The following is an 18,687-nucleotide window of genomic DNA, read 5'->3' as shown; positions in this document are numbered from 1 at the left end:
ACGAGAACAAATTCCTCATGTCACCGTAAGATATAGTTACAGCGGAGTTTTCTTTTGGGCCTTTGTTGTTGCGTCGCTACAGCGGACTTTACGGTGAAAAAAGGTAGGGGTCCTACGGGCAGCAGCCAGGGCAGCCCTGGAGCTGTCGCTGGAGTCCGATCATGTGATCTTCAACATGGCGACGCCCGTGGTTCCCTACTGAAAGGGGCGGAGCCTGGACTGGGGGGCAGGCTCAGATTCAGGTTAAATTGCGGATTGAGCTCGCAGTTACAGACAGCTGACCATGGAAGCGAACGGGTTAGGGTGAGTTTTCCAGAGCACGCGGTGTGGCTAGCCGGGCTTCTAATTTGAGTTTTCCAACTCAGGACTCTATCCGTGTACTCCCCTTTCCCCACCCTGGAGATCTCCCACCCTGAACTCCGTTAGCTGGGGTCCTGAATCCTAAAACCATGGAGTTTTGAGACGTTCATCCCAGGGGCCTTAATTCAAGGGATGCCTCAGGATTTCCAACCAGGATCTCTATTCTGGGACCATCAACTCTGATCCCTCTTTATCCCCCAGCCTGGGGATTTCTCAGCCCCTGAACCAGCCCAGTGACATTCCCGTTTCTGAGACTCACTAGTCCGAAGACCCCCCAAACTATCCTTACTGGGCTTTCATTCCCTCCCCCCAGTCCCTCTAGTTGCTTCGAGCTTGGAAGAGTAGAGACTAAGTGGAGGGAAGAGGCCCCAGGGCGGGCCCTTCTGGAGTTTGTGCACCACCTGATAGGCAGAGAGGAGGCGGAACGGGCGGAAAGCCAGGGTTTGGGAGCTGGCCTGGAGGAGGTAGATAGCGGTCCTGGACTGAATCGGCCTTATGAACCCGCGCTTTCCCCAGCCTCCAGCCTAGCATACTGACACCTACCCCCACCCCCACCTGATCGCCAGACCTCAGGGTTTTCCGGAGCTGAAGAATGACACATTCCTGCGAGCAGCCTGGGGAGAGGAAACAGACTACACTCCCGTTTGGTGCATGCGCCAGGCAGGCCGTTACTTACCAGGTAAGAGTCAGGGCCTGGAAATCTAGATAAAACTCCGGATAGGCGAAAAGTTTTCAAGGGGTAGGGGAGGGCTCTGGAGAGCCTCAAGGCTGAGCCCCGTCTTCCCTCTGTATGCAGAGTTTAGGGAAACCCGGGCTGCCCAGGACTTTTTCAGCACGTGTCGCTCTCCTGAGGCCTGCTGTGAACTGACTCTGCAGGTGAGGGGTCCACAAAAGAGGGAAAGATTTATGCCTTCAGTCTTCCACCTAGCAACCTGTCTCCTGTTTCCTACAGCCACTGCGTCGCTTCCCTCTGGATGCTGCCATCATTTTCTCCGACATCCTTGTTGTACCCCAGGTACCCACTCAAACCTAATCCTGGAATATAATCCAAGGACCCCTTGCAAATCCTTCTATCAGTCCAGTCAAGGTTTACAATAAGCACTTATCCTAACTGGATTGAGGGAAAAACTACGATTGAAAGGAATGGAGTTTGGCAGAGTTTTGTTCTCCTTTTCCTTCCTCCTGGAATGAGCTGAACAGAACCTTTCCTCCTGGATTCCATTTTGGGAACCCAGATGTTTTCTCCTTCTCCAGGCACTGGGCATGGAGGTGACCATGGTACCTGGCAAAGGACCCAGCTTCCCAGAGCCATTAAGAGAAGAGCAGGACCTAGAATGCCTACGGGATCCAGAAGTGGTAGCCTCTGAGCTAGACTATGTGTTCCAAGCCATCACCCTTACCCGACAACGACTGGCTGGACGTGTGCCGCTGATTGGCTTTGCTGGTGCCCCAGTAATGTGGCGCAGGGCAGGGACTTGGGGCGCGGGGAGATCACTCTGGCAGGTCTGGGATAGACAAAGGAAGGGTCAGTCTGGCTTCTGTGACATCATCTTTCTATCCTTCTGTAGTGGACCCTGATGACATACATGGTTGAGGGTGGTGGCTCAAGCACCATGGCTCAGGCCAAGCGCTGGCTCTATCAGAGACCTCAGGCTAGTCACCAGCTGCTTCGCATCCTCACTGATGCTCTGGTCCCATATCTGGTAGGACAAGTGGCGGCTGGTGCCCAGGTGAGTCCTGAGAGAGAAATAGGCTGAGATTTGGTCTGTGAGGACCAGAAGCAAGAGTGTCCTAAACCTGAGAGGGCAGGGGTCTTAATGCCAGGGATGAAAGAACCTTGGCCTCCAGTAATCTAGCTGAGCAGCCAAGCCCATCCTGACACTGGCAGTGGGGCTTAATGCTCTGAGTATTCAGACACCAAAGTTAGTGCTGGGATCTGAGGAAAGTAAAACTTTTTTTTTTTTTTTTTAAATTCCTGGGTTTATAGGGTCAGGCAGTATCAGGGATTGAAGTCATTTGGGGAAAATTGAGGTGGATTTTGTGTGTGGGTGGAACTTCCTCTTTGTGTGTTACATATTTCTCTTCACCATACCCTAACTAGGCATTGCAGCTGTTTGAGTCCCATGCAGGGCATCTTGGCCCACAGCTCTTCAGCAAGTTTGCACTGCCCTACATCCGTGATGTGGCCAAGCAAGTGAAGGCCAGGTTGCGGGAGGCAGGTCTGGCACCAGTGCCCATGGTGAGGATTGGGATGGGTTGAGTGAAGGTGGTCCTGTGGAGCTTTCAGGCTAAGTCCTGCATGGACTGGAGTGACCACTGGAGGGCAGCAGAAGTACCGTCAAGAAAGATTAGTGGTTGTAGCAAGGCCCTCTGTAGCCTGAGATCTGCTTTTTTCCAGATCATCTTTGCTAAGGATGGGCATTTTGCCCTGGAGGAGCTGGCCCAAGCTGGCTATGAGGTGGTTGGGCTTGACTGGACAGTGGCCCCAAAGAAAGCCCGGTAAGCCATGGAAGGGTGAGGCATTGAGGTTGAGGTGGGGGTGTTGGCGGGGGGAGCTGCCATGTATGCAGTTACCAGAACGTGGCACTGGCTTTGCTTCCAGGGAGTGTGTGGGGAAGACGGTGACATTGCAGGGCAACCTGGACCCCTGTGCCTTGTATGCATCTGAGGTAACAGCCAGGGCCCCTCTGTGTGTCTGTTACTGTGCACTCCTGTGGCTGTGGTTGTATTATTCTGTGTGCACTTGTTTTTAATGTCTGTCTGTCCTTTTCTTCTACTCTGTATGTACAACATAAGCCCTAGGAAGACGGGACTTTTTGTTGCTGTTGTTCATTTGTGTTTATGCTTCATGCCTGGTCCATACTAGGGATCTGATAAATTTTATTGAATGACTGAATAACACTGAGTAGAAGCATGCCTACATATGCATTTGTCACTAGTATATATAGGGAGGACAGAGGCTTGCTGGTCCTCCTGTAGCCAATGCCCTGTTGGTCCCCCAGGAGGAGATTGGGCAGCTGGTGAAGCAGATGCTGGATGACTTTGGGCCACATCGCTACATTGCCAACCTGGGCCATGGGCTTTATCCTGACATGGACCCAGAACATGTGGGCGCCTTTGTGGATGCTGTGCATAAACACTCACGTCTGCTTCGACAGAACTGAGTGTATACCTTTACCCTCAAGTACCACTAACACAGATGATTGATCGTTTCCAGGACAATAAAAGTTTCAGAGTTGAACTATTGTGTAGTTTTGTTTGTGAAAGATTTGTGCCCATATCCTCAGTTCTTCTTAGCCTCTGCTCCTTCCCTGGGAACCCTCTCTATATCCTCTTCACAAGTCATGGGGGTTAGGTATCAGTGAATATGTACTATAGCACTTAAGGATTCTCACTCCCATCTTACTCTCAGATACCTAAGTCCCAGAACTACATGGGGTAGGGTAGAGCTTTCCTAGCAATTCAGGTTGTGACATTAGCAGAAAAACAGGTGGGGTCCTCACGGCATACAAAGGCCAAATTGATAGGGCTTTATATGTCTGGGGAGGAAGGGAAGTATACATCAAAAAGGGGCACAGAAGGGGTTAGAACACTTCAGAGAGGCATGGGGAAGAAGATGGAGTCTAGGCGAGCAGGGAGAAGCTGAGGGACCCTCAGCTTTGACACCAAAATATATGGAGGACATCAAAGCTCAGAGCTAGGTTGCTTAGGATTGGAGCTTTAGACAAGTCCATCATCACCAAGGCAAGAAGTCCTCTGAAACCAAAAGACCCTCTGGCAACTCAAGGTTGCTTTATATTCTTTTCTGAGCATCCCCTTTAATTTTCTCAAGATCTTGGCATTTCCGCCCTTCCTGGTGGTACCTGCTTCCCAGGACAAGGCTCTGAGGTGTCTGTAAGCCCTGGGGAAGGGTCTGGTATGGCAAGAAATTCTTTATCTGTCATTCTGCATCTCCTTGGACCACTAGGTACCCACTGTGCTGTAGGCTGAACTAGCTCCCTGGCCCAGCCAGGGCAATGCAGAAAGGAGAGATGGGTTTCATTTAATGAGAGAACACAATTTCTGCTTTTAGAAAAATGATCTTTTATGTGATCCATGATTTATTCATAGAAAAGCACTGTGAATTCACACACTTGCTAAAAAAGGGCAACTGTGATACAGAAATGAGAGTGGCTTCTCTCTTTTTTTAACCAACCCATTGGGCTGAGACGTAGGGGCCCTTGGCTGGACAGTAAGACTTGAGTAGCCACAAATGGCAAATACAACTTCTTGGTCAGTTTGGAGTAAAAAAGGTGACAGTTTGTCAAAGGAAGAAAAAGTAAAGCAGATGGAGAAGTTCTTAGTTCACATTCTAGCTATACCACCCCTTCCCTATCAAACCCCACCCCCAACTCAGGAACTAAGACATGAAACAGTAAACACCAAGACACTGGTTCCAGCTGACTCTTCTGAATGCCCTTGCTACCTCCTATAACAATTCCAGGCCAAGTACAGGGGTCACGAAGGTAGCAGGAACATGATACACTGTGGAGGTCAGCCAGGGCTAAGACAGGGCTGCCCACTAGGACTAGAAATTAGGAAGGGAGAGGCTAAGTGCAGACCAGCCCTAGCCTCCAAGTCAGCGAGCAATGAGACTGTGACAAAAGCAGGCGAGGAAGCTTGAGGTAGAAAGGCAGGGGAAGAAAGCAAGTATGGGCTGAGAAGAGAACTGTGGAGCTAAAGCAGCCAATCTGATGGCAGAGGGAGATTGGTGCTTAGATTGTTTGGTGAGAGAATGAATAGAGGAGGCACAGAGATGGGGAACAAACGTTTAGCTGGCGAGAGAGATTTAAGAGGAATGGGAAAGAGAAATCTGGCAAAAAGAAAGGACACATTGATGCAGATCCTCAAACATGAATACACAGACATCCCTACATGTAGAAATACGCTCAGTTACACATATAAAGACACGGATGCATGGATAACAAGCATACACATGGATACAAACGTTTATACACATGCACTCGTGTACCCAGATACACATACACACTAAACATGCACAAACATGAGTGCATTTGCACAAAGATGTGCATCCTCACATGTACACAAAATGTGTATATCCTCACGTAGAAACAGTCCAGTGTGCACATATTCACACAGGTACACAGCCATAGAACTGACACATACACATAAATATGTATGTGCACATACAGACAGGCATGCACAGATGTATCTATGCACATAGACAGATGTACTTAGCCATAAAGATACACACATACGATTATAGATGAAACCACACACTTTCTAACACAAAGGTGACCACAGCAGATGAATATTATGAACTCAGCGGCTTCCCAGACCTTCATCTTCTCCCTGCACTGGTTTCTCAGGCATTCAGCAGGCTCCTGAAGAGGCTGTGTGAGGCAGGAGCTTCAATGTCCTCATAGTTTTGTGAGGCAAAAGTCTTAAGTCCAGTCCTGGCCTCTGTCCCTCACTCACCACTGGGCTATAAATGCCCTGTCTGTAGGTGGGGGATTCTGCATAGACTAGACTTGGGTTGATCCTAGCTGGCCATTTTTCTCCTTGGCACCCCCACTCTTCCACTGCTACCAGCAAACACTCTGCAAGGGAAACCTGAGAAATGGTTGTGAGTCTCCTCAGAAAATAAGCATATCCTCCTACCCACAGCTACTTCAAGTGCCCATCAAATCAGAAGCAGAATTATAAATAGTCACAAGTTTACAATAATTAGCAACACATATAGTATTTACAGTCCCATAAATGTGTCTGTTTCTCTGGTTAAGCAATCCCTGAGATGGAACAGTGTTCTGTGTTTGCCAAGGGAGACAGGGCCAATGCTCAGGACACGCAGGATATAGGGGCATGAGGTGGCATGTTGTGGGGTTTCTGGTCGATCTGCAGGGCCCAGCTCCTCCATGAACAGTAGGCTGTAGTCAGAAGCTTGCCAAGGTAGGCATATCGACTAGAGTTGGACTTTCCCCATCCTTAGCCCTGTGGTCCTTTGGCCTCAGCCACAGGTGCTCAGAGTTCTCTCAGGGTGGACAAATGTTTCAGTGCCCTTGGCCTGACCTGATACTACCTGGGAACCCAGGCTGCCCTGGCGGTGAGCTATCTGCTCTCTCAGCCAAAGCGCTCTCGCACCAGCAGCATCAACTTTTTCTTGCCTTTGTAGATCTGTTTGAGGTTGTCGATGAACTGGGCAAACTGCAAGTGGCCATCCTGGGGCAGCAGGAAGGTCTCCCGAGCCTTGCTTAGAAACTCAATGAACTCTCCATAGTGGCGAGGGCTGATGTGTGTTAGGCGTGAGTGTGTAGTGTTGATATAGGCATTGATGGTGGCATCCAGCAACTGGCGCAATGGAGCTTTGTCAGTGGACATGAGCTTTCCAGAGCTGCGGCGGCCTGGGATGCCGGCCAGGCCAGGTGCAGTCACTGTGCAGCGTCGTAAGATGTCTGAAAGCACGGTGGCACAGTGCACACTCTTCACCACTAGGGGGATGAGAGCTGCCAGCTCATTCTTGCCCAGAGAGTGGCTGAGAGCACAAGCCCAGAGCACATCATTGATGGCTGGGTGAGTATCCTGGTTGTAGGCCAGGTTAAGATGGCTCATGGCCAATGAGGCCAGCTTGAAGGCACGTAGCGGGTAGCCACGGAGCTCCATGTAGCGGGCGATGGTGAACAGCTGTGAATGGGTCATACCACCAGCAGCAGCATCAATGGCAATCTGGTAGGCTGCCTCAAAGGCGATGTGGTCTTTCTCACAGAGTGTAAGGGCTGACAGGGCACAGCTCTGTGGATCCTTCATAGCACACTGCAGGGCCAGTGTGCGAGCACAGCTAGCCAGTTCCTCCCGCTGTGGATAGTCAAGACTGAGGCGCAGGATAGTGGTGTGGGATACGGCTGTGGCAGCTACAATACTAGTAGCCTCAGTAGGGGTGAAGAGTGTGTACCAGCTCTGCAAGATGCTCACCAGGGCCCGCACACCTGTCAGGGAGAGCCTGAGCTCAGCCGTGGCCATCTGGGTCCTGATTCAGGTCTACCCAGATTACCATTTGGGGTTTGAACTTGGCCTGCAGAGATGAGTTCTTCTTCCTCAGCAACCCTGAGATGATATGAGGCAAACCAGGACAAGGGGAGCATCCCAGATGGCCAGACCCTGTTTGGGGTCTCTTCCTATCCCTTCTTTCCCCAGGTCAGAGGGTTGAAGGTTTCTGCAGGTGCTCTTAGCCCCTCACAAGGATGGGACAGTAGAGCCTGGGGTTTCCTTGACCTGAGGCATGGGTAACAGATCTGCCAGGGGTTCTAGCTGAAGTGGGGCCTCTCAGGTAGAGTCTTGTGCTGGGCTTTGGGCTTTAGAAAGGGTTCTGAGCCTCTAAGTTGTCTGGAGTTTTTCACAAGCATGCACAGGGATGGGGACCAAACCACTGGGCCCACTACCTCCCAAGGGAGCACTTGAGTAGCAACTGAAAATTCATTCTCTTAGACATGTCTCTGATGAGAGGATCAAGTGCTGCTGACATCAGGATATGGTTCAAGCAGTGAGGACAGGGCTTGGGCTGGCTGAACAGAGGCCACCTTCTCCTACCAGCAGCCCCATCCTTTCTTAGGCCATCTCCTGATGGGCCTAAGATCTCATAGAAATATGAGAGCTCTAAGGATTGATTGTCCTGTCCCAAGAGTAGGGCCTAGAAACTCCTTTCCCCTGGGGGTAGAGGGAGGTGGGAGACTCACCCACTTCTGTAGCACAGGTTACCAACCATCGTACCATCTCCCTGCGTCTCCAATTAAGGGTTGATAAGGTCATCCGCATCACCTGGGCACAAAAGAGGCCTTTCCAGTGGGCTATGCCTAACTGTTGTGACCTCTCCCTCCCCTTGCCATTCATTTATGTGACAAATATTTTCTGGTGCTTTAAACAGTGGTCTCTCCCCTGATAAACATAAAATACAGTTAATTTCTTTCCCAGCCCTCCCACCAATCAGATAGGAAGCTTCTCTGATGATCTGCAGCAAAGTCCTTATTATCATACCTTGCTTGACTTGTAGAAATGGGGAGGTAGAGAGAAGATAGGGACCCCAGGGAGCCTAAAGCTGTATCTTGCTTCTGGCCTTAACTTAAAAGTGGAGCCCAATTTATGAAATCCTTGCCTTTTCCCTAGCCTAGAACTTGTGTTCTGGGCCCAAAGAAAGAGCCAGACTTGGCCTATGCCGTCTCCCAGAGATCTTATCTTCTGCCAATTGTCACTAGGTCAGAGGTCTAAACTGGGGATGGCCTACTCTTCCTCCATACCTGTAACCCAAGTTCCAGGGCAACGTTGAGCAGGGTGCTGTCAGTACTACTGTCAGTGGGAGTAGCAATCTTGAATGCATCTTGGGCCAGTTTGAAGATGAGGCAGGAAGAATGAATGTGCTTCTGTATTGCTTCCAGAATTGTTCGGAGTCTCAAAGTGTCTCCTATAGGTGCCAAGAGAAGGGGCAGGGTCTATTTTAAAGTTTTACTAAACAGTCAGCTGACTGCAACAGATACTCGTTGAAATGGCTGCTATCAATTCATTGAATGCTTCTGAATGCTACCGCCCCTTCTGGGTTATCGAGCTGTCTCCACTAATCACATTTGAGGCTCCTTCCTTCCCCAGACCCCCACGTGAATCCTATTCTCTCCACCTTTTCATCTGTCTCTACCTAATACCCTCTACCCTCAGGATCTTTTTTTTTTTTTTTTGGAGACAGAGTCTCGCTCTGTTGCCCAGGCAGGAGCACAGTGGCTTGATCTCGGCTCACTGCAAGCTCTGCCTCCCGGGTTCACACCATTCTCCTGCCTCAGCCTCCCGAGTAGCTAGGACTACGGGCGCCTGCCACCACGCCCGGCTAATTTTTTGTATTTTTAGTAGAGACAGGGTTTCACCATGTTAGCCAGGATGGTCTCGATCTCTGACCCTGTGATCTACTGCGCCCGGCAACCCTCAGGATCTTTAGGTACCAGAAATAATTTTCTTGAACACCTGAATTTCCAGAGCTACTTATACAGTAGACAGAAAGCCACATTACTGCCAAAAAAGAATGCCAGTCCCACTGTCTGCTTCTCACTACAGCTCCCCGGAGCAAAAAGGAGCGGGGCCACCACTTCTTATTCAAGAGGCAGGGATTCTATACAAAGCACAAAGACTTAAGGAATATAACATCGTATGAGGTGAAGGTTGCTGGATGAAGGCAGTAGTATATGAAAGACTGTTACATCTTATAAAGGACAAATATATTAAGTAAAGATAAAACAAAAAGTAGGCCTTATGTTTTGCTTTGTAACTGCTGATAAAGTCAAAGAGGAGGAATGGTATGACTATAGGCTTTGGAATAAAACACACTGGGGACCGAACCTGGTTCAGCCATTTAAGAGTTTAACGACTTCAGGTTGGGCACAGTGGCTCTCGCCTGTAATCCCAGCACTTTGGGAGGCTGAGGTGGGTGAATCACTTGAGGTCAGGAGCTCGAGACCAGCCTGGCCAACGTGGTGAAACCTCATTTCTACTAAAAAAATACAAAAATTAGCCAGGTATGGTGGCGTGCGCCTGTAGTCCCAGCTACTCAGGAGGCTGAGGCAGGAGAAGAGCTTGAACCTGGGAGGCGGAGGTTGCAGTGAGCCAAGATTGGGCCACTGCACTCCAGCCTGGGTGACACAGTGAGACTCCGTCTAAAAAAAAAAAAATAAAAAAGAGTTTAATAACTTTATCTATAAAATGTAAACAATTGTTGTGAGAATTATTAAAAATTTGTAATATTCTATGATTCTATTTATTTTTATTTTTTTTATTTTTTTTTGAGACAGAGTCTTGCACTGTTGCCCAGGCTGGAGTGCAGTGGCGTGATCTTGGCTCAATGCAAGCTCCGCCTCCCAGGTTCATGCCATTCTCCTGCCTCAGCCTCCCAAGTAGCTGAGACTACAGGCGCCCACCACCACGCCCAGCTAATTTTTTGTATTTTTAGTAGAGATGGGGTTTCACAGTGTTAGCCAGGATGGTCCCGATCTCCTGACCTCATGATCTGCCCGCCTCAGTCTCCCAAAGTGCTGGGATTACAAGTGTGAGCCACCACACCTGACCTCTATGATTCTATTTTTATAAAAAAAGATACATAGTGTGTGTGCATATATATGAATAGAAAATCTCCAGGAATATTTATGCCAATGTCTTATTAATAGTTGTTTTTGGGTGCCAGGATTATGCAAGAGATTTCCTTTATTCTTCTATCATCTTTAAAAACAGTTTTTTAAGTTAATAGACTGTGTCTTTAGAGTAGTTTCAGGTTTACAGGAAATTGATCAGATAGTACAGACGGTTCCCATATATCCCCTATTATTAACATCTTATACTAATGTGGTATATTTGGTAAACCAATATTAATACAGAAATCCCTCAGCTCCTGTGGGGGATTGGTTCCATGACTTCCCTTGGATACCAAAATCTGAGGATGCTCAAGTCTTTCATAACCTACCATCATATCCTCCCATATACTTTAAATCATCTCTAGATTACTTTTAATATCTAATACAATGCCTATACATCATTACATGTGGATTCAACACAGTGCCTTGTGCCCAGCAAATTAAAGTTTTGCTTTTTGGAACTTTGAGGAGTTTTTTTTCCTGAATATTTTTGATCCATGGTTGATTGAATCCACAGACGCAGAACCCACAGATACAGAGGGCTGATTGTACATTATTATTAGTGTGGTACATTTGATGAACCAATATGCATATATTATTAACTCAAGTCTACATTTACATTAGGGTTCACTCTGTGTTATACAGTTGTATGGGTTTTGACAAATGTATGTTATTAATCCACTATTACAGTGTCATATAAAATAGTTTCACCTCTCTAAAAATCTCCTGTGTTCTATCTGTTCATCCCTTTCTCCATTCCCTCTAAGTCCCTGGCAACTATTGATCTTTTTACTGTCTTCATAGTTTTGCCTTTTCCAGCATATCATATACTTGGAATCATACAGTAAGTAGCCTTTTCAGACTGGCTTTTTTCTTTCTTCTTTTTTTTAACTTAAAGACTAGTGTGATAATACAGATTGGTTTCTTACAACATGCAACACGCATTTAAGTTTCCTCCATATCTTTGTTTTTTCTTCTTTTCCCTCAGAGTTTACACCCAAAACTTCCATGTCTTTTTTTTTTTTTTTTTGAGTGTGTGCGGCTTGAGAAACCATGTCTTTTTATTTTAGAAATAATAATAAATTCTATGGATATATGACAATTTATTTATCCGTTCACCTTTTGAAGCACATCTTGGTTACTTCCAGTTTGGAGCAACTATAAATAAAGATGCTTTAAACATTCATGTGCAGGCTTTTGTGTAGACATGTTTTCAAATAATTTCAAATAGGTTAAATAACAAGGAGCATGACTGCTGGGTCATACAGTAATACTATGTTGATCTTTGTAAAAAAAGACCAAACTGTCTTCTAAAGTAACTGTACCATTTTGCATTCCCACCAGCAATGAATAAGAATTGCTGTTGCTCCACATCCTTGTCAGCTTTTGGTGCTGTCAGTTTTGGATTTTAGCCATCCTAGTACTGTGTAATGATATCTCACTGTAGTTTTAATTTGTAATTCCCTAATGACATATAAGTTGAGCATTATTTCATATGCTTGTTTGATATCTGTGTATCTTCTTTGGTGAGGTGTCTCTCCAGATCTTTAGCCCATTTTAAAATTGGGTTGTTTTCTTATTGTTGAGTTTTAAGAGTTTTTTGTATATTTGGGATATAAGTCCTTTATCAGATGTTTTTCAAATATTTTCTCCCAGTATCTGCTTGTCTTTTTATTTTCTTAACAGTTTTTCTTTTCTTTTCTTTTTTTTCTTTTTTTTCTTTTTTTTGAGATGGAGTCTCAGTCTTGTTGCCCAGGCTGGAGTGCAATGGCCGTGATCTGGGCTCACTGCAACCTCTGCCTCCTGGGTTCAAGCGATTCTTTTGCCTCAGTCTCCTGAGCAGCTGGGATTACAGGTGTGCACCACCACTCCTGGCTACTTTTTAAATTATTAGAGACAGGGTTTCACCATGTTGACCAGGCTGGTCTCAAACTCCTGACCTCAGGTGATCCACCTGCCTCGACCTCCCCAAGTGTTGGGATTACAGGTGTGAGCCACCGAGCCCGGCCTCTTTACAGTTTTTCATGGGTTTAAGTTTTGAATTTTAATGAATTCCAACTACTCATTTTTTTCTTTCATGATTGTGCTTTTGGTGTTGTATCTAAAAAAGTCATTGTCAAACCCCAAATCACCTAGATTTTCTCCTAAATTATCCTCTAGAATTATTATTATTATTATTATTTTTTTTTTTTGAGACCAAGTCTCACCCTGTCACCCAGGCTGGAGTGCAATGGTGCGATCTTGGCTAACTGCAACCTCCGCCTCCTGGGTTAAAGATATTCTCCTGTCTCAGCCTCCTGAGTAGCTGGGATTACAGGTGCGTGATACCACGCCCAGCTAATTTTTGTATTTTTAGTAGAGATGGGGTTTCACCATGTTGGCCAGGCTGGTCTTGAACTCCTGACCTCAGATGATCTGCCTGCCTCAGCCTCCCAAAGTGCTGGGATTAGAGGCGTGAGCCACCGCGCCTGGCCATCCTCTAGAAATTTTATAGTTTTGTGTTTTACCTTTAGGTCTATGATCCATTTTGAGTTAATTTTTGTGAAAGGTCTAAGGTCAGTGTCTATATTAATTTCTTTTTCCATGTGAACGTCCAGATTTTCTAGCACCATTTGTTGAAAAGACAATCTTTTGCTCCTTTCTCAATATCAGTTGACTATATTTGTGTGAGTCTATTTCTGAGCTTTTAATTCTGTTCCATTGATCTATTTGTCAGTTTTTCAGCAGTACCACACTGTCTTGATTAATATTATAGTAAGTGTTTCCATTGGGTAGTGTCAGGCCTCTGACTTGTTCTTCAATATTATGTTGGCTATTCTAGGTCTTGTTTTTCCACACAAAGTTTAGAAAGGGTTTGTTGAATTATGTGAAGAAAGTCATTGGTAGCTTGATGGGGATGGCATTGAATCTATAAATTACCTTGGGCAGTATGGCCATTTTCATGATATTGATTCTTCCTACCCATGAGCATGGAATGTTCTTCCATTTGTTTGTATCCTCTTTTATTTCATTGAGCAGTGGTTTGTAGTTCTCCTTGAAGAGGTCCTTCACGTCCCTTGTAAGTTGGATTCCTAGGTATTTTATTCTCTTTGAAGCAATTGTGAATGGGAATTCACTCATGATTTGGCTCTCTGTTTGTCTGTTATTGGTGTATAAGAATGCTTGTGATTTTTGTATATTGATTTTGTATCCTGAGACTTTGCTGAAGTTGCTTATCAGCTGAAGGAGATTTTGGGCTGAGACAATGGGGTTTTCTAGATACACAATCATGTCATCTGCAAACAGGGACAATTTGACTTCCTCTTTTCCTAATTGAATACCCTTTATTTCCTTTTCCTGCCTAACTGCCCTGGCCAGAACTTCCAACACTATGTTGAATAGGAGTGGTGAGAGAGGGCATCCCTGTCTTGTGCCAGTTTTCAAAGGGAATGCTTCCAGTTTTTGCCCATTCAGTATGATATTGGCTGTGGGTTTGTCATAGATAGCTCTTATTATTTTGAGATACATTCCATCAATACCTAATTTATTGAGAGTTTTTAGCATGAAGGGTTGTTGAATTTTGTCAAAGGCCTTTTCTGTATCTATTGAGATAATCATGTGGTTTTTGTCTTTGGTTCTGTTTATATGCTGGATTATATTTATTGATTTGCGTATATTGAACCAGCCTTACATCCCAGGGATGAAGCCCACTTGATCATGGTGGATTAGCTTTTTGATGTGCTGCTGGATTCGGTTTGCCAGTATTTTACTGAGGATTTTTGCATCAATGTTCATCAAGGATATTGGTCTAAAATTCTCTTTTTTTGTTGTGTCTCTGCCAGGCTTTGGTATCAGGATGATGCTGGCCTCATAAAATGAGTTAGGGAGGATTCCCTCTTTTTCTATTGATTGGAATAGTTTCAGAAGGAATGGTACCAGTTCCTCCTTGTACCTCTGGTAGAATTCGGCTGTGAATCCATCTGGTCCTGGACTCTTTTTGGTTGGTAAGCTATTGATTATTTCCACAAAGTTCATATGGAACCAAAAAAGAGCCCGCATTGCCAAGTCAATCCTAAGCCAAAAGAACAAAGCTGGAGGCATCACGCTACCTGACTTCAAACTATACTACAAGGCTACAGTAACCAAAACAGCATGGTACTGGTACCAAAACAGAGATATAGATCAATGGAACAAAACAGAGCCCTCAGAAATAACGCTGCGTATCTACAACTATCTGATCTTTGACAAACCTGAGAAAAACAAGCAATGGGGAAAGGATTCCCTATTTAATAAACGGTGCTGGGAAAACTGGCTAGCCATATGTAGAAAGCTGAAACTGGATCCCTTCCTTACACCTTATACAAAAATTAATTCAAGATGGATTAAAGACTTAAACGTTAGACCTAAAACCATAAAAACCCTAGAAGAAAACCTAGGCATTACTATTCAGGACATAGGCATGGGCAAGGACTTCATGTCTAAAACACCAAAAGCAATGGCAACAAAAGCCAAAATTGACAAATGGGATCTAATTAAACTAAAGGGCTTCTGCACAGCAAAAGAAACTACCATCAGAGTGAACAGGCAACCTACAGAATGGGAGAAAATTTTCGCAACCTACTCATCTGACAAAGGGCTAATGTCCAGAATCTACAATGAACTCAAACAAATTTACAAGAAAAAAACAAACAACCCCATCAAAAAGTGGGTGAAGGACATGAACAGACACTTCTCAAAAGAAGACATTTATGCAGCCAAAAAACACATGAAAAAATGCTCACCATCACTGGCCATCAGAGAAATGCAAATCAAAACCACAATGAGATACCATCTCACACCAGTTAGAATGGCAATCATTAAAAAGTCAGGAAACAACAGGTGCTGGAGAGGATGTGGAGAAAAAGGAACACTTTTACACTGTTGGTAGGACTGTAAACTAGTTCAATCCTTGTGGAAGTCAGTGTGGCAATTCCTCAGGGATCTAGAACTAGAAATACCATTTGACCCAGCCATCCCATTACTGGGTATATATCCAAAGGACTATAAATCATGCTGCTATAAAGACACATGCACACGTATGTTTATTGTGGCACTATTCACAATAGCAAAGACTTGGAACCAACCCCAATGTCCAACAATGATAGACTGGATTAAGAAAATGTGGCACATACACACCATGGAATACTATGCAGCCATAAAAAATGATGAGTTCATGTCCTTTGTAGGGACATGGATGAAATTGGAAATCATCATTCTCAGTAGACTATCGCAAGAACAAAAAACCAAACACCGCATATTCTCACTCATAGGTGGGAATTGAACAATGAGAACACATGGACACAGGAAGGGGAACATCACACTCTGGGGACTGTTGTGGGGTGGGGGGAGGGGGGAGGGATAGCTTTAGGAGATATACCTAACGCTAAATGACGAGTTAATGGGTGCAGCACACCAGCATGACACATGTATACATATGTAACTAACCTGCACATTGTGCACATGTACCCTAAAACTTAAAGTATAATAATAATAAAATTAAAAAAAGGGTTTGTTGATATGCACAAAATAAATTGCTGGGATTTTGATTGGGATTGTGTTAAATCTATAGATCATGTTGGCAAGAACTAACCTCCTAATATACATTCTTATTATCCATGAACATGGACCATTTCTATTTATTTAAATCATCTTTGATTTTTTTTCATCCAAGTTTTACAGTATTCCTCATATCAATCTTATACATATTTTGTTAGATTTATTCCTAAGTACTTCATTTTTGGGGTGCTAATGTAAATGGTACTGTGTTTTTAATTTCAAATTCCAATTGTTCTTTGCTGGCATATAGGAAAGCAATTGAATTTTGTATATTAATCTTATATACTGCAAACTTGCTATAATTACTTGTTAGTTCCAGTTTTTAAAAAAATTGATTATTTGGGATTCATACATAGTCAATCATGTCGTTTGTGGGCAAAGATTTATTTCTTCCTTTCCAATATGTACAAACAATCCTTGGCTTACAATGATTTCACTTAAGAATTTTTGACCTTAAGATGGGTTTATTGGGACATAACCCTGTCATTAGTCAGGGAGCATCTGTATATCATTTATTTCCTTTTCCTATCTTATTGTATTAGTTAGGAACTTCTAGTATGATGCTGAATAGAAGTGGCAAGAAGGAACATTCTTGTCTTATTCCTGATCTTAAAGGGAAAGCATCTAGTTTCTCACCATTAAGTATAATGGTAGTTAGTTGCAGGTTTTAATTTTTTGTCTTTAAGCTCTTTTGCCCAGGCTGGAGTGCAGTAGCACAATCATGGTTCACTGCAGCCTTGACTTCCCAGGCTCAAGTGATCCTCTTGCCTCAGCCTCCCAAGTAGCTGGAACTATAGGAGTGTGCCCACCACAACTGGCTATTTTTTATTTTTTAGTAGCGATGAGGTCTTGCTATGTTATCCAGGCTGGTCTTGAACTCCCAGGCTCAAGTGATTCTCTCATCTTGGCCTCCCAAAGTGCTAGGATTACAGGTGTGAGCCACCACACCCAGCCGGTAATTGTAGGGTTTTTTGTAGAAGTTCTTTATCAAGTTGAGGCAGCTCTCCTCTATTCCTAGTTTGCTAAGGGTTTTTTTTTTTTTTTTAATTATGAATGGGTGTCAGTTATGCTTTTCCTGAATTTACTGATGAATGACTTTTCTTCTTTGCCTGTGGAAAGAATAAATTCCATTAATGGAATTAACGGATTCCATTAATTGATTTTCAAGTGTTGAGACAACTAACATACTTCAAATAAATCCTACTTGTGGTTCATTCTTTTTATACACTGTTGGGTTTGATTTGCTAAAATTTGTTCAGGATTTTTGCATTTATGCTCAAGAGTCATACTGATCTGTACTTTTCCTTTCTTGTAATGTCTTTATCTAGTTTTGGTTTTAGAGTAATGCTGGCCTCATAGAGTAAGGAAGTGTTTCCTCTGCTTCTATTTTCTGGAAGAGACTTTAGAGAATCAGTAACATTTATTCCTTAAATATTTGGTAGAACTCACCAGTGAAATAATCTGAGCCTGGCACTTTCTGTTTTGGAAGGTTATTATTAATTCAATTTCTTTAACAAATATAGGCCTATTCAGATTATTTACTTCTCCTTCTGTGAATTTTGGTAGATTGTTTTTTTTCAAGAAATTGGTCCATCTAATTATCTAAGTTATCAAATTGGTGGGCACAGAGTTGTTCAAAATATTTTTTTATTATCCTTTTAATGTCCATGGGGATCAGTACTGATGGCCCCTCTTTCATTTATGATATTAGTAATTTAGATCTTTTTTTTTTCTTGGTTAGCCTAAAGGTTTATCAATTTTATTGATCTTTTCAAAGAACCAGTCTTGCTTTTATTGATTTTTGCCTACTGTTTTTCTACTTTCAATTTCACTGATTTCTGCTCTAATTTTTGTTATTTATTTTCTTCTGCTAATTTAGATTTACATTGCTCTTCTTTCGCTATTTTCCCAATGTGGAAGCTTAACTTATAAACTGATTGTTATTTATTCTTTCCTTATTTTACTAATGTGCAAACTTAGATTATTGATTTTATTTTATAATTATTTTTATTTTTAAATTTTATTTATTTATTTTTTGAGGCAGAGTCTCGTTCTGTAGCCTAAGCTGGAGTGCAGTGGCACGATCTCAGCTCACTGCAACCTCTGCCTGGTTCAAGAATCACTGGTTCAAGTGATTCTTCTGCCTCAGCCTCCTGAGTAGCTGAGATTACAGGCGCCTGCCACCATGCCCGGCTAATTTTTGTATTTTTGTAGAGACAGGGTTTCTCCATGTTGGTCAGCCTGGTCTCAAACTCCTGACCTCATGTGATTGCCTCGGCCTCTCAAAGTGCTGGGATTACAGGCATGAACCACTGCACCTGGCCTATTTTTTGAGAAAAGGTCTTACTCTTGCCTAGGCTAGAGTGCAGTGGTGTGATTATGGCTCACTTCAGCCTTGACCTCCCAGGCTCAAGTGATCCTCCCACCTCAGCCTCCCAAGCCACTGGGATTATGGGTGTGAGCCACCATGTCTGGCTCTTTTCTCTTCTCTTCTCTTTTCTTTCTTTCTTCTTTCTTTTTGAGAAAGAAGTTGGCCAGGCTGGAGTGCAGTGGCATGATCTCGGCTCACTGCAACCTCTGCCTCCAGGTTCAAGTG

At 44.2% G+C, this 18,687-nt stretch overlaps 2 protein-coding genes across 4 annotated transcripts in view; one reads left to right on the top strand and one right to left on the bottom strand.

The window, feature by feature from the left end:
- The first annotated feature begins 163 nt into the window (after nucleotides 1-163).
- Nucleotides 164-3,601, top strand: UROD (uroporphyrinogen decarboxylase). 3 transcript variants are annotated; one of them, XM_054490355.2, is made up of 10 exons: nucleotides 164-303; nucleotides 927-1,039; nucleotides 1,157-1,236; nucleotides 1,313-1,375; nucleotides 1,615-1,812; nucleotides 1,929-2,090; nucleotides 2,462-2,599; nucleotides 2,759-2,859; nucleotides 2,963-3,029; nucleotides 3,363-3,601. In XM_054490355.2, exons 1-10 carry the CDS (start codon nucleotides 284-286, stop codon nucleotides 3,522-3,524), a joined length of 1,104 nt encoding a protein of 367 aa, XP_054346330.1. In that variant the 5' UTR covers nucleotides 164-283; the 3' UTR covers nucleotides 3,525-3,601. The 3 variants fall into 3 exon arrangements, with proteins under 3 accessions (XP_054346330.1, XP_054346336.1, XP_054346343.1); XM_054490361.1 differs by lacking the exon at nucleotides 1,929-2,090; XM_054490368.2 differs by lacking the exons at nucleotides 164-303; nucleotides 927-1,039 and having other exon boundaries at nucleotides 1,164-1,236; nucleotides 1,596-1,812.
- An 818-nt stretch (nucleotides 3,602-4,419) lies between these two features.
- Nucleotides 4,420-18,687, bottom strand: part of ZSWIM5 (zinc finger SWIM-type containing 5) — a 186,704-nt gene continuing 172,436 nt past the window's right edge. Inside the window, exons 12-14 of the mRNA XM_054490295.2 lie at nucleotides 8,649-8,812; nucleotides 8,091-8,172; nucleotides 4,420-7,343 (exon numbers count right to left, since the gene is read on the bottom strand). Coding sequence (XP_054346270.1) covers nucleotides 6,481-7,343; nucleotides 8,091-8,172; nucleotides 8,649-8,812 — 1,109 coding nt within the window. The 3' untranslated portion in view covers nucleotides 4,420-6,480. The remainder of the gene's footprint in view (nucleotides 7,344-8,090; nucleotides 8,173-8,648; nucleotides 8,813-18,687) is intronic.

The sequence above is a fragment of the Pongo pygmaeus genome, chromosome 1 (genome assembly GCF_028885625.2).
Source record: "Pongo pygmaeus isolate AG05252 chromosome 1, NHGRI_mPonPyg2-v2.0_pri, whole genome shotgun sequence".
Taxonomy (NCBI): Eukaryota; Metazoa; Chordata; class Mammalia; order Primates; family Hominidae; genus Pongo; species Pongo pygmaeus.
Note: the sequence above shows the minus strand (reverse complement) of the source record. Positions and strands in the feature narration are given on the sequence as shown.

Coding starts and splice junctions, on each gene's coding strand:
- UROD (XM_054490355.2), top strand. CDS start 284: ATGGAAGCGAACGGGTTAGG. Junction 304..926: donor ATGGAAGCGAACGGGTTAGG/GTGAGTTTTCCA, acceptor CCTGATCGCCAG/ACCTCAGGGTTTTCCGGAGC. Junction 1,813..1,928: donor TTGGCTTTGCTGGTGCCCCA/GTAATGTGGCGC, acceptor ATCCTTCTGTAG/TGGACCCTGATGACATACAT.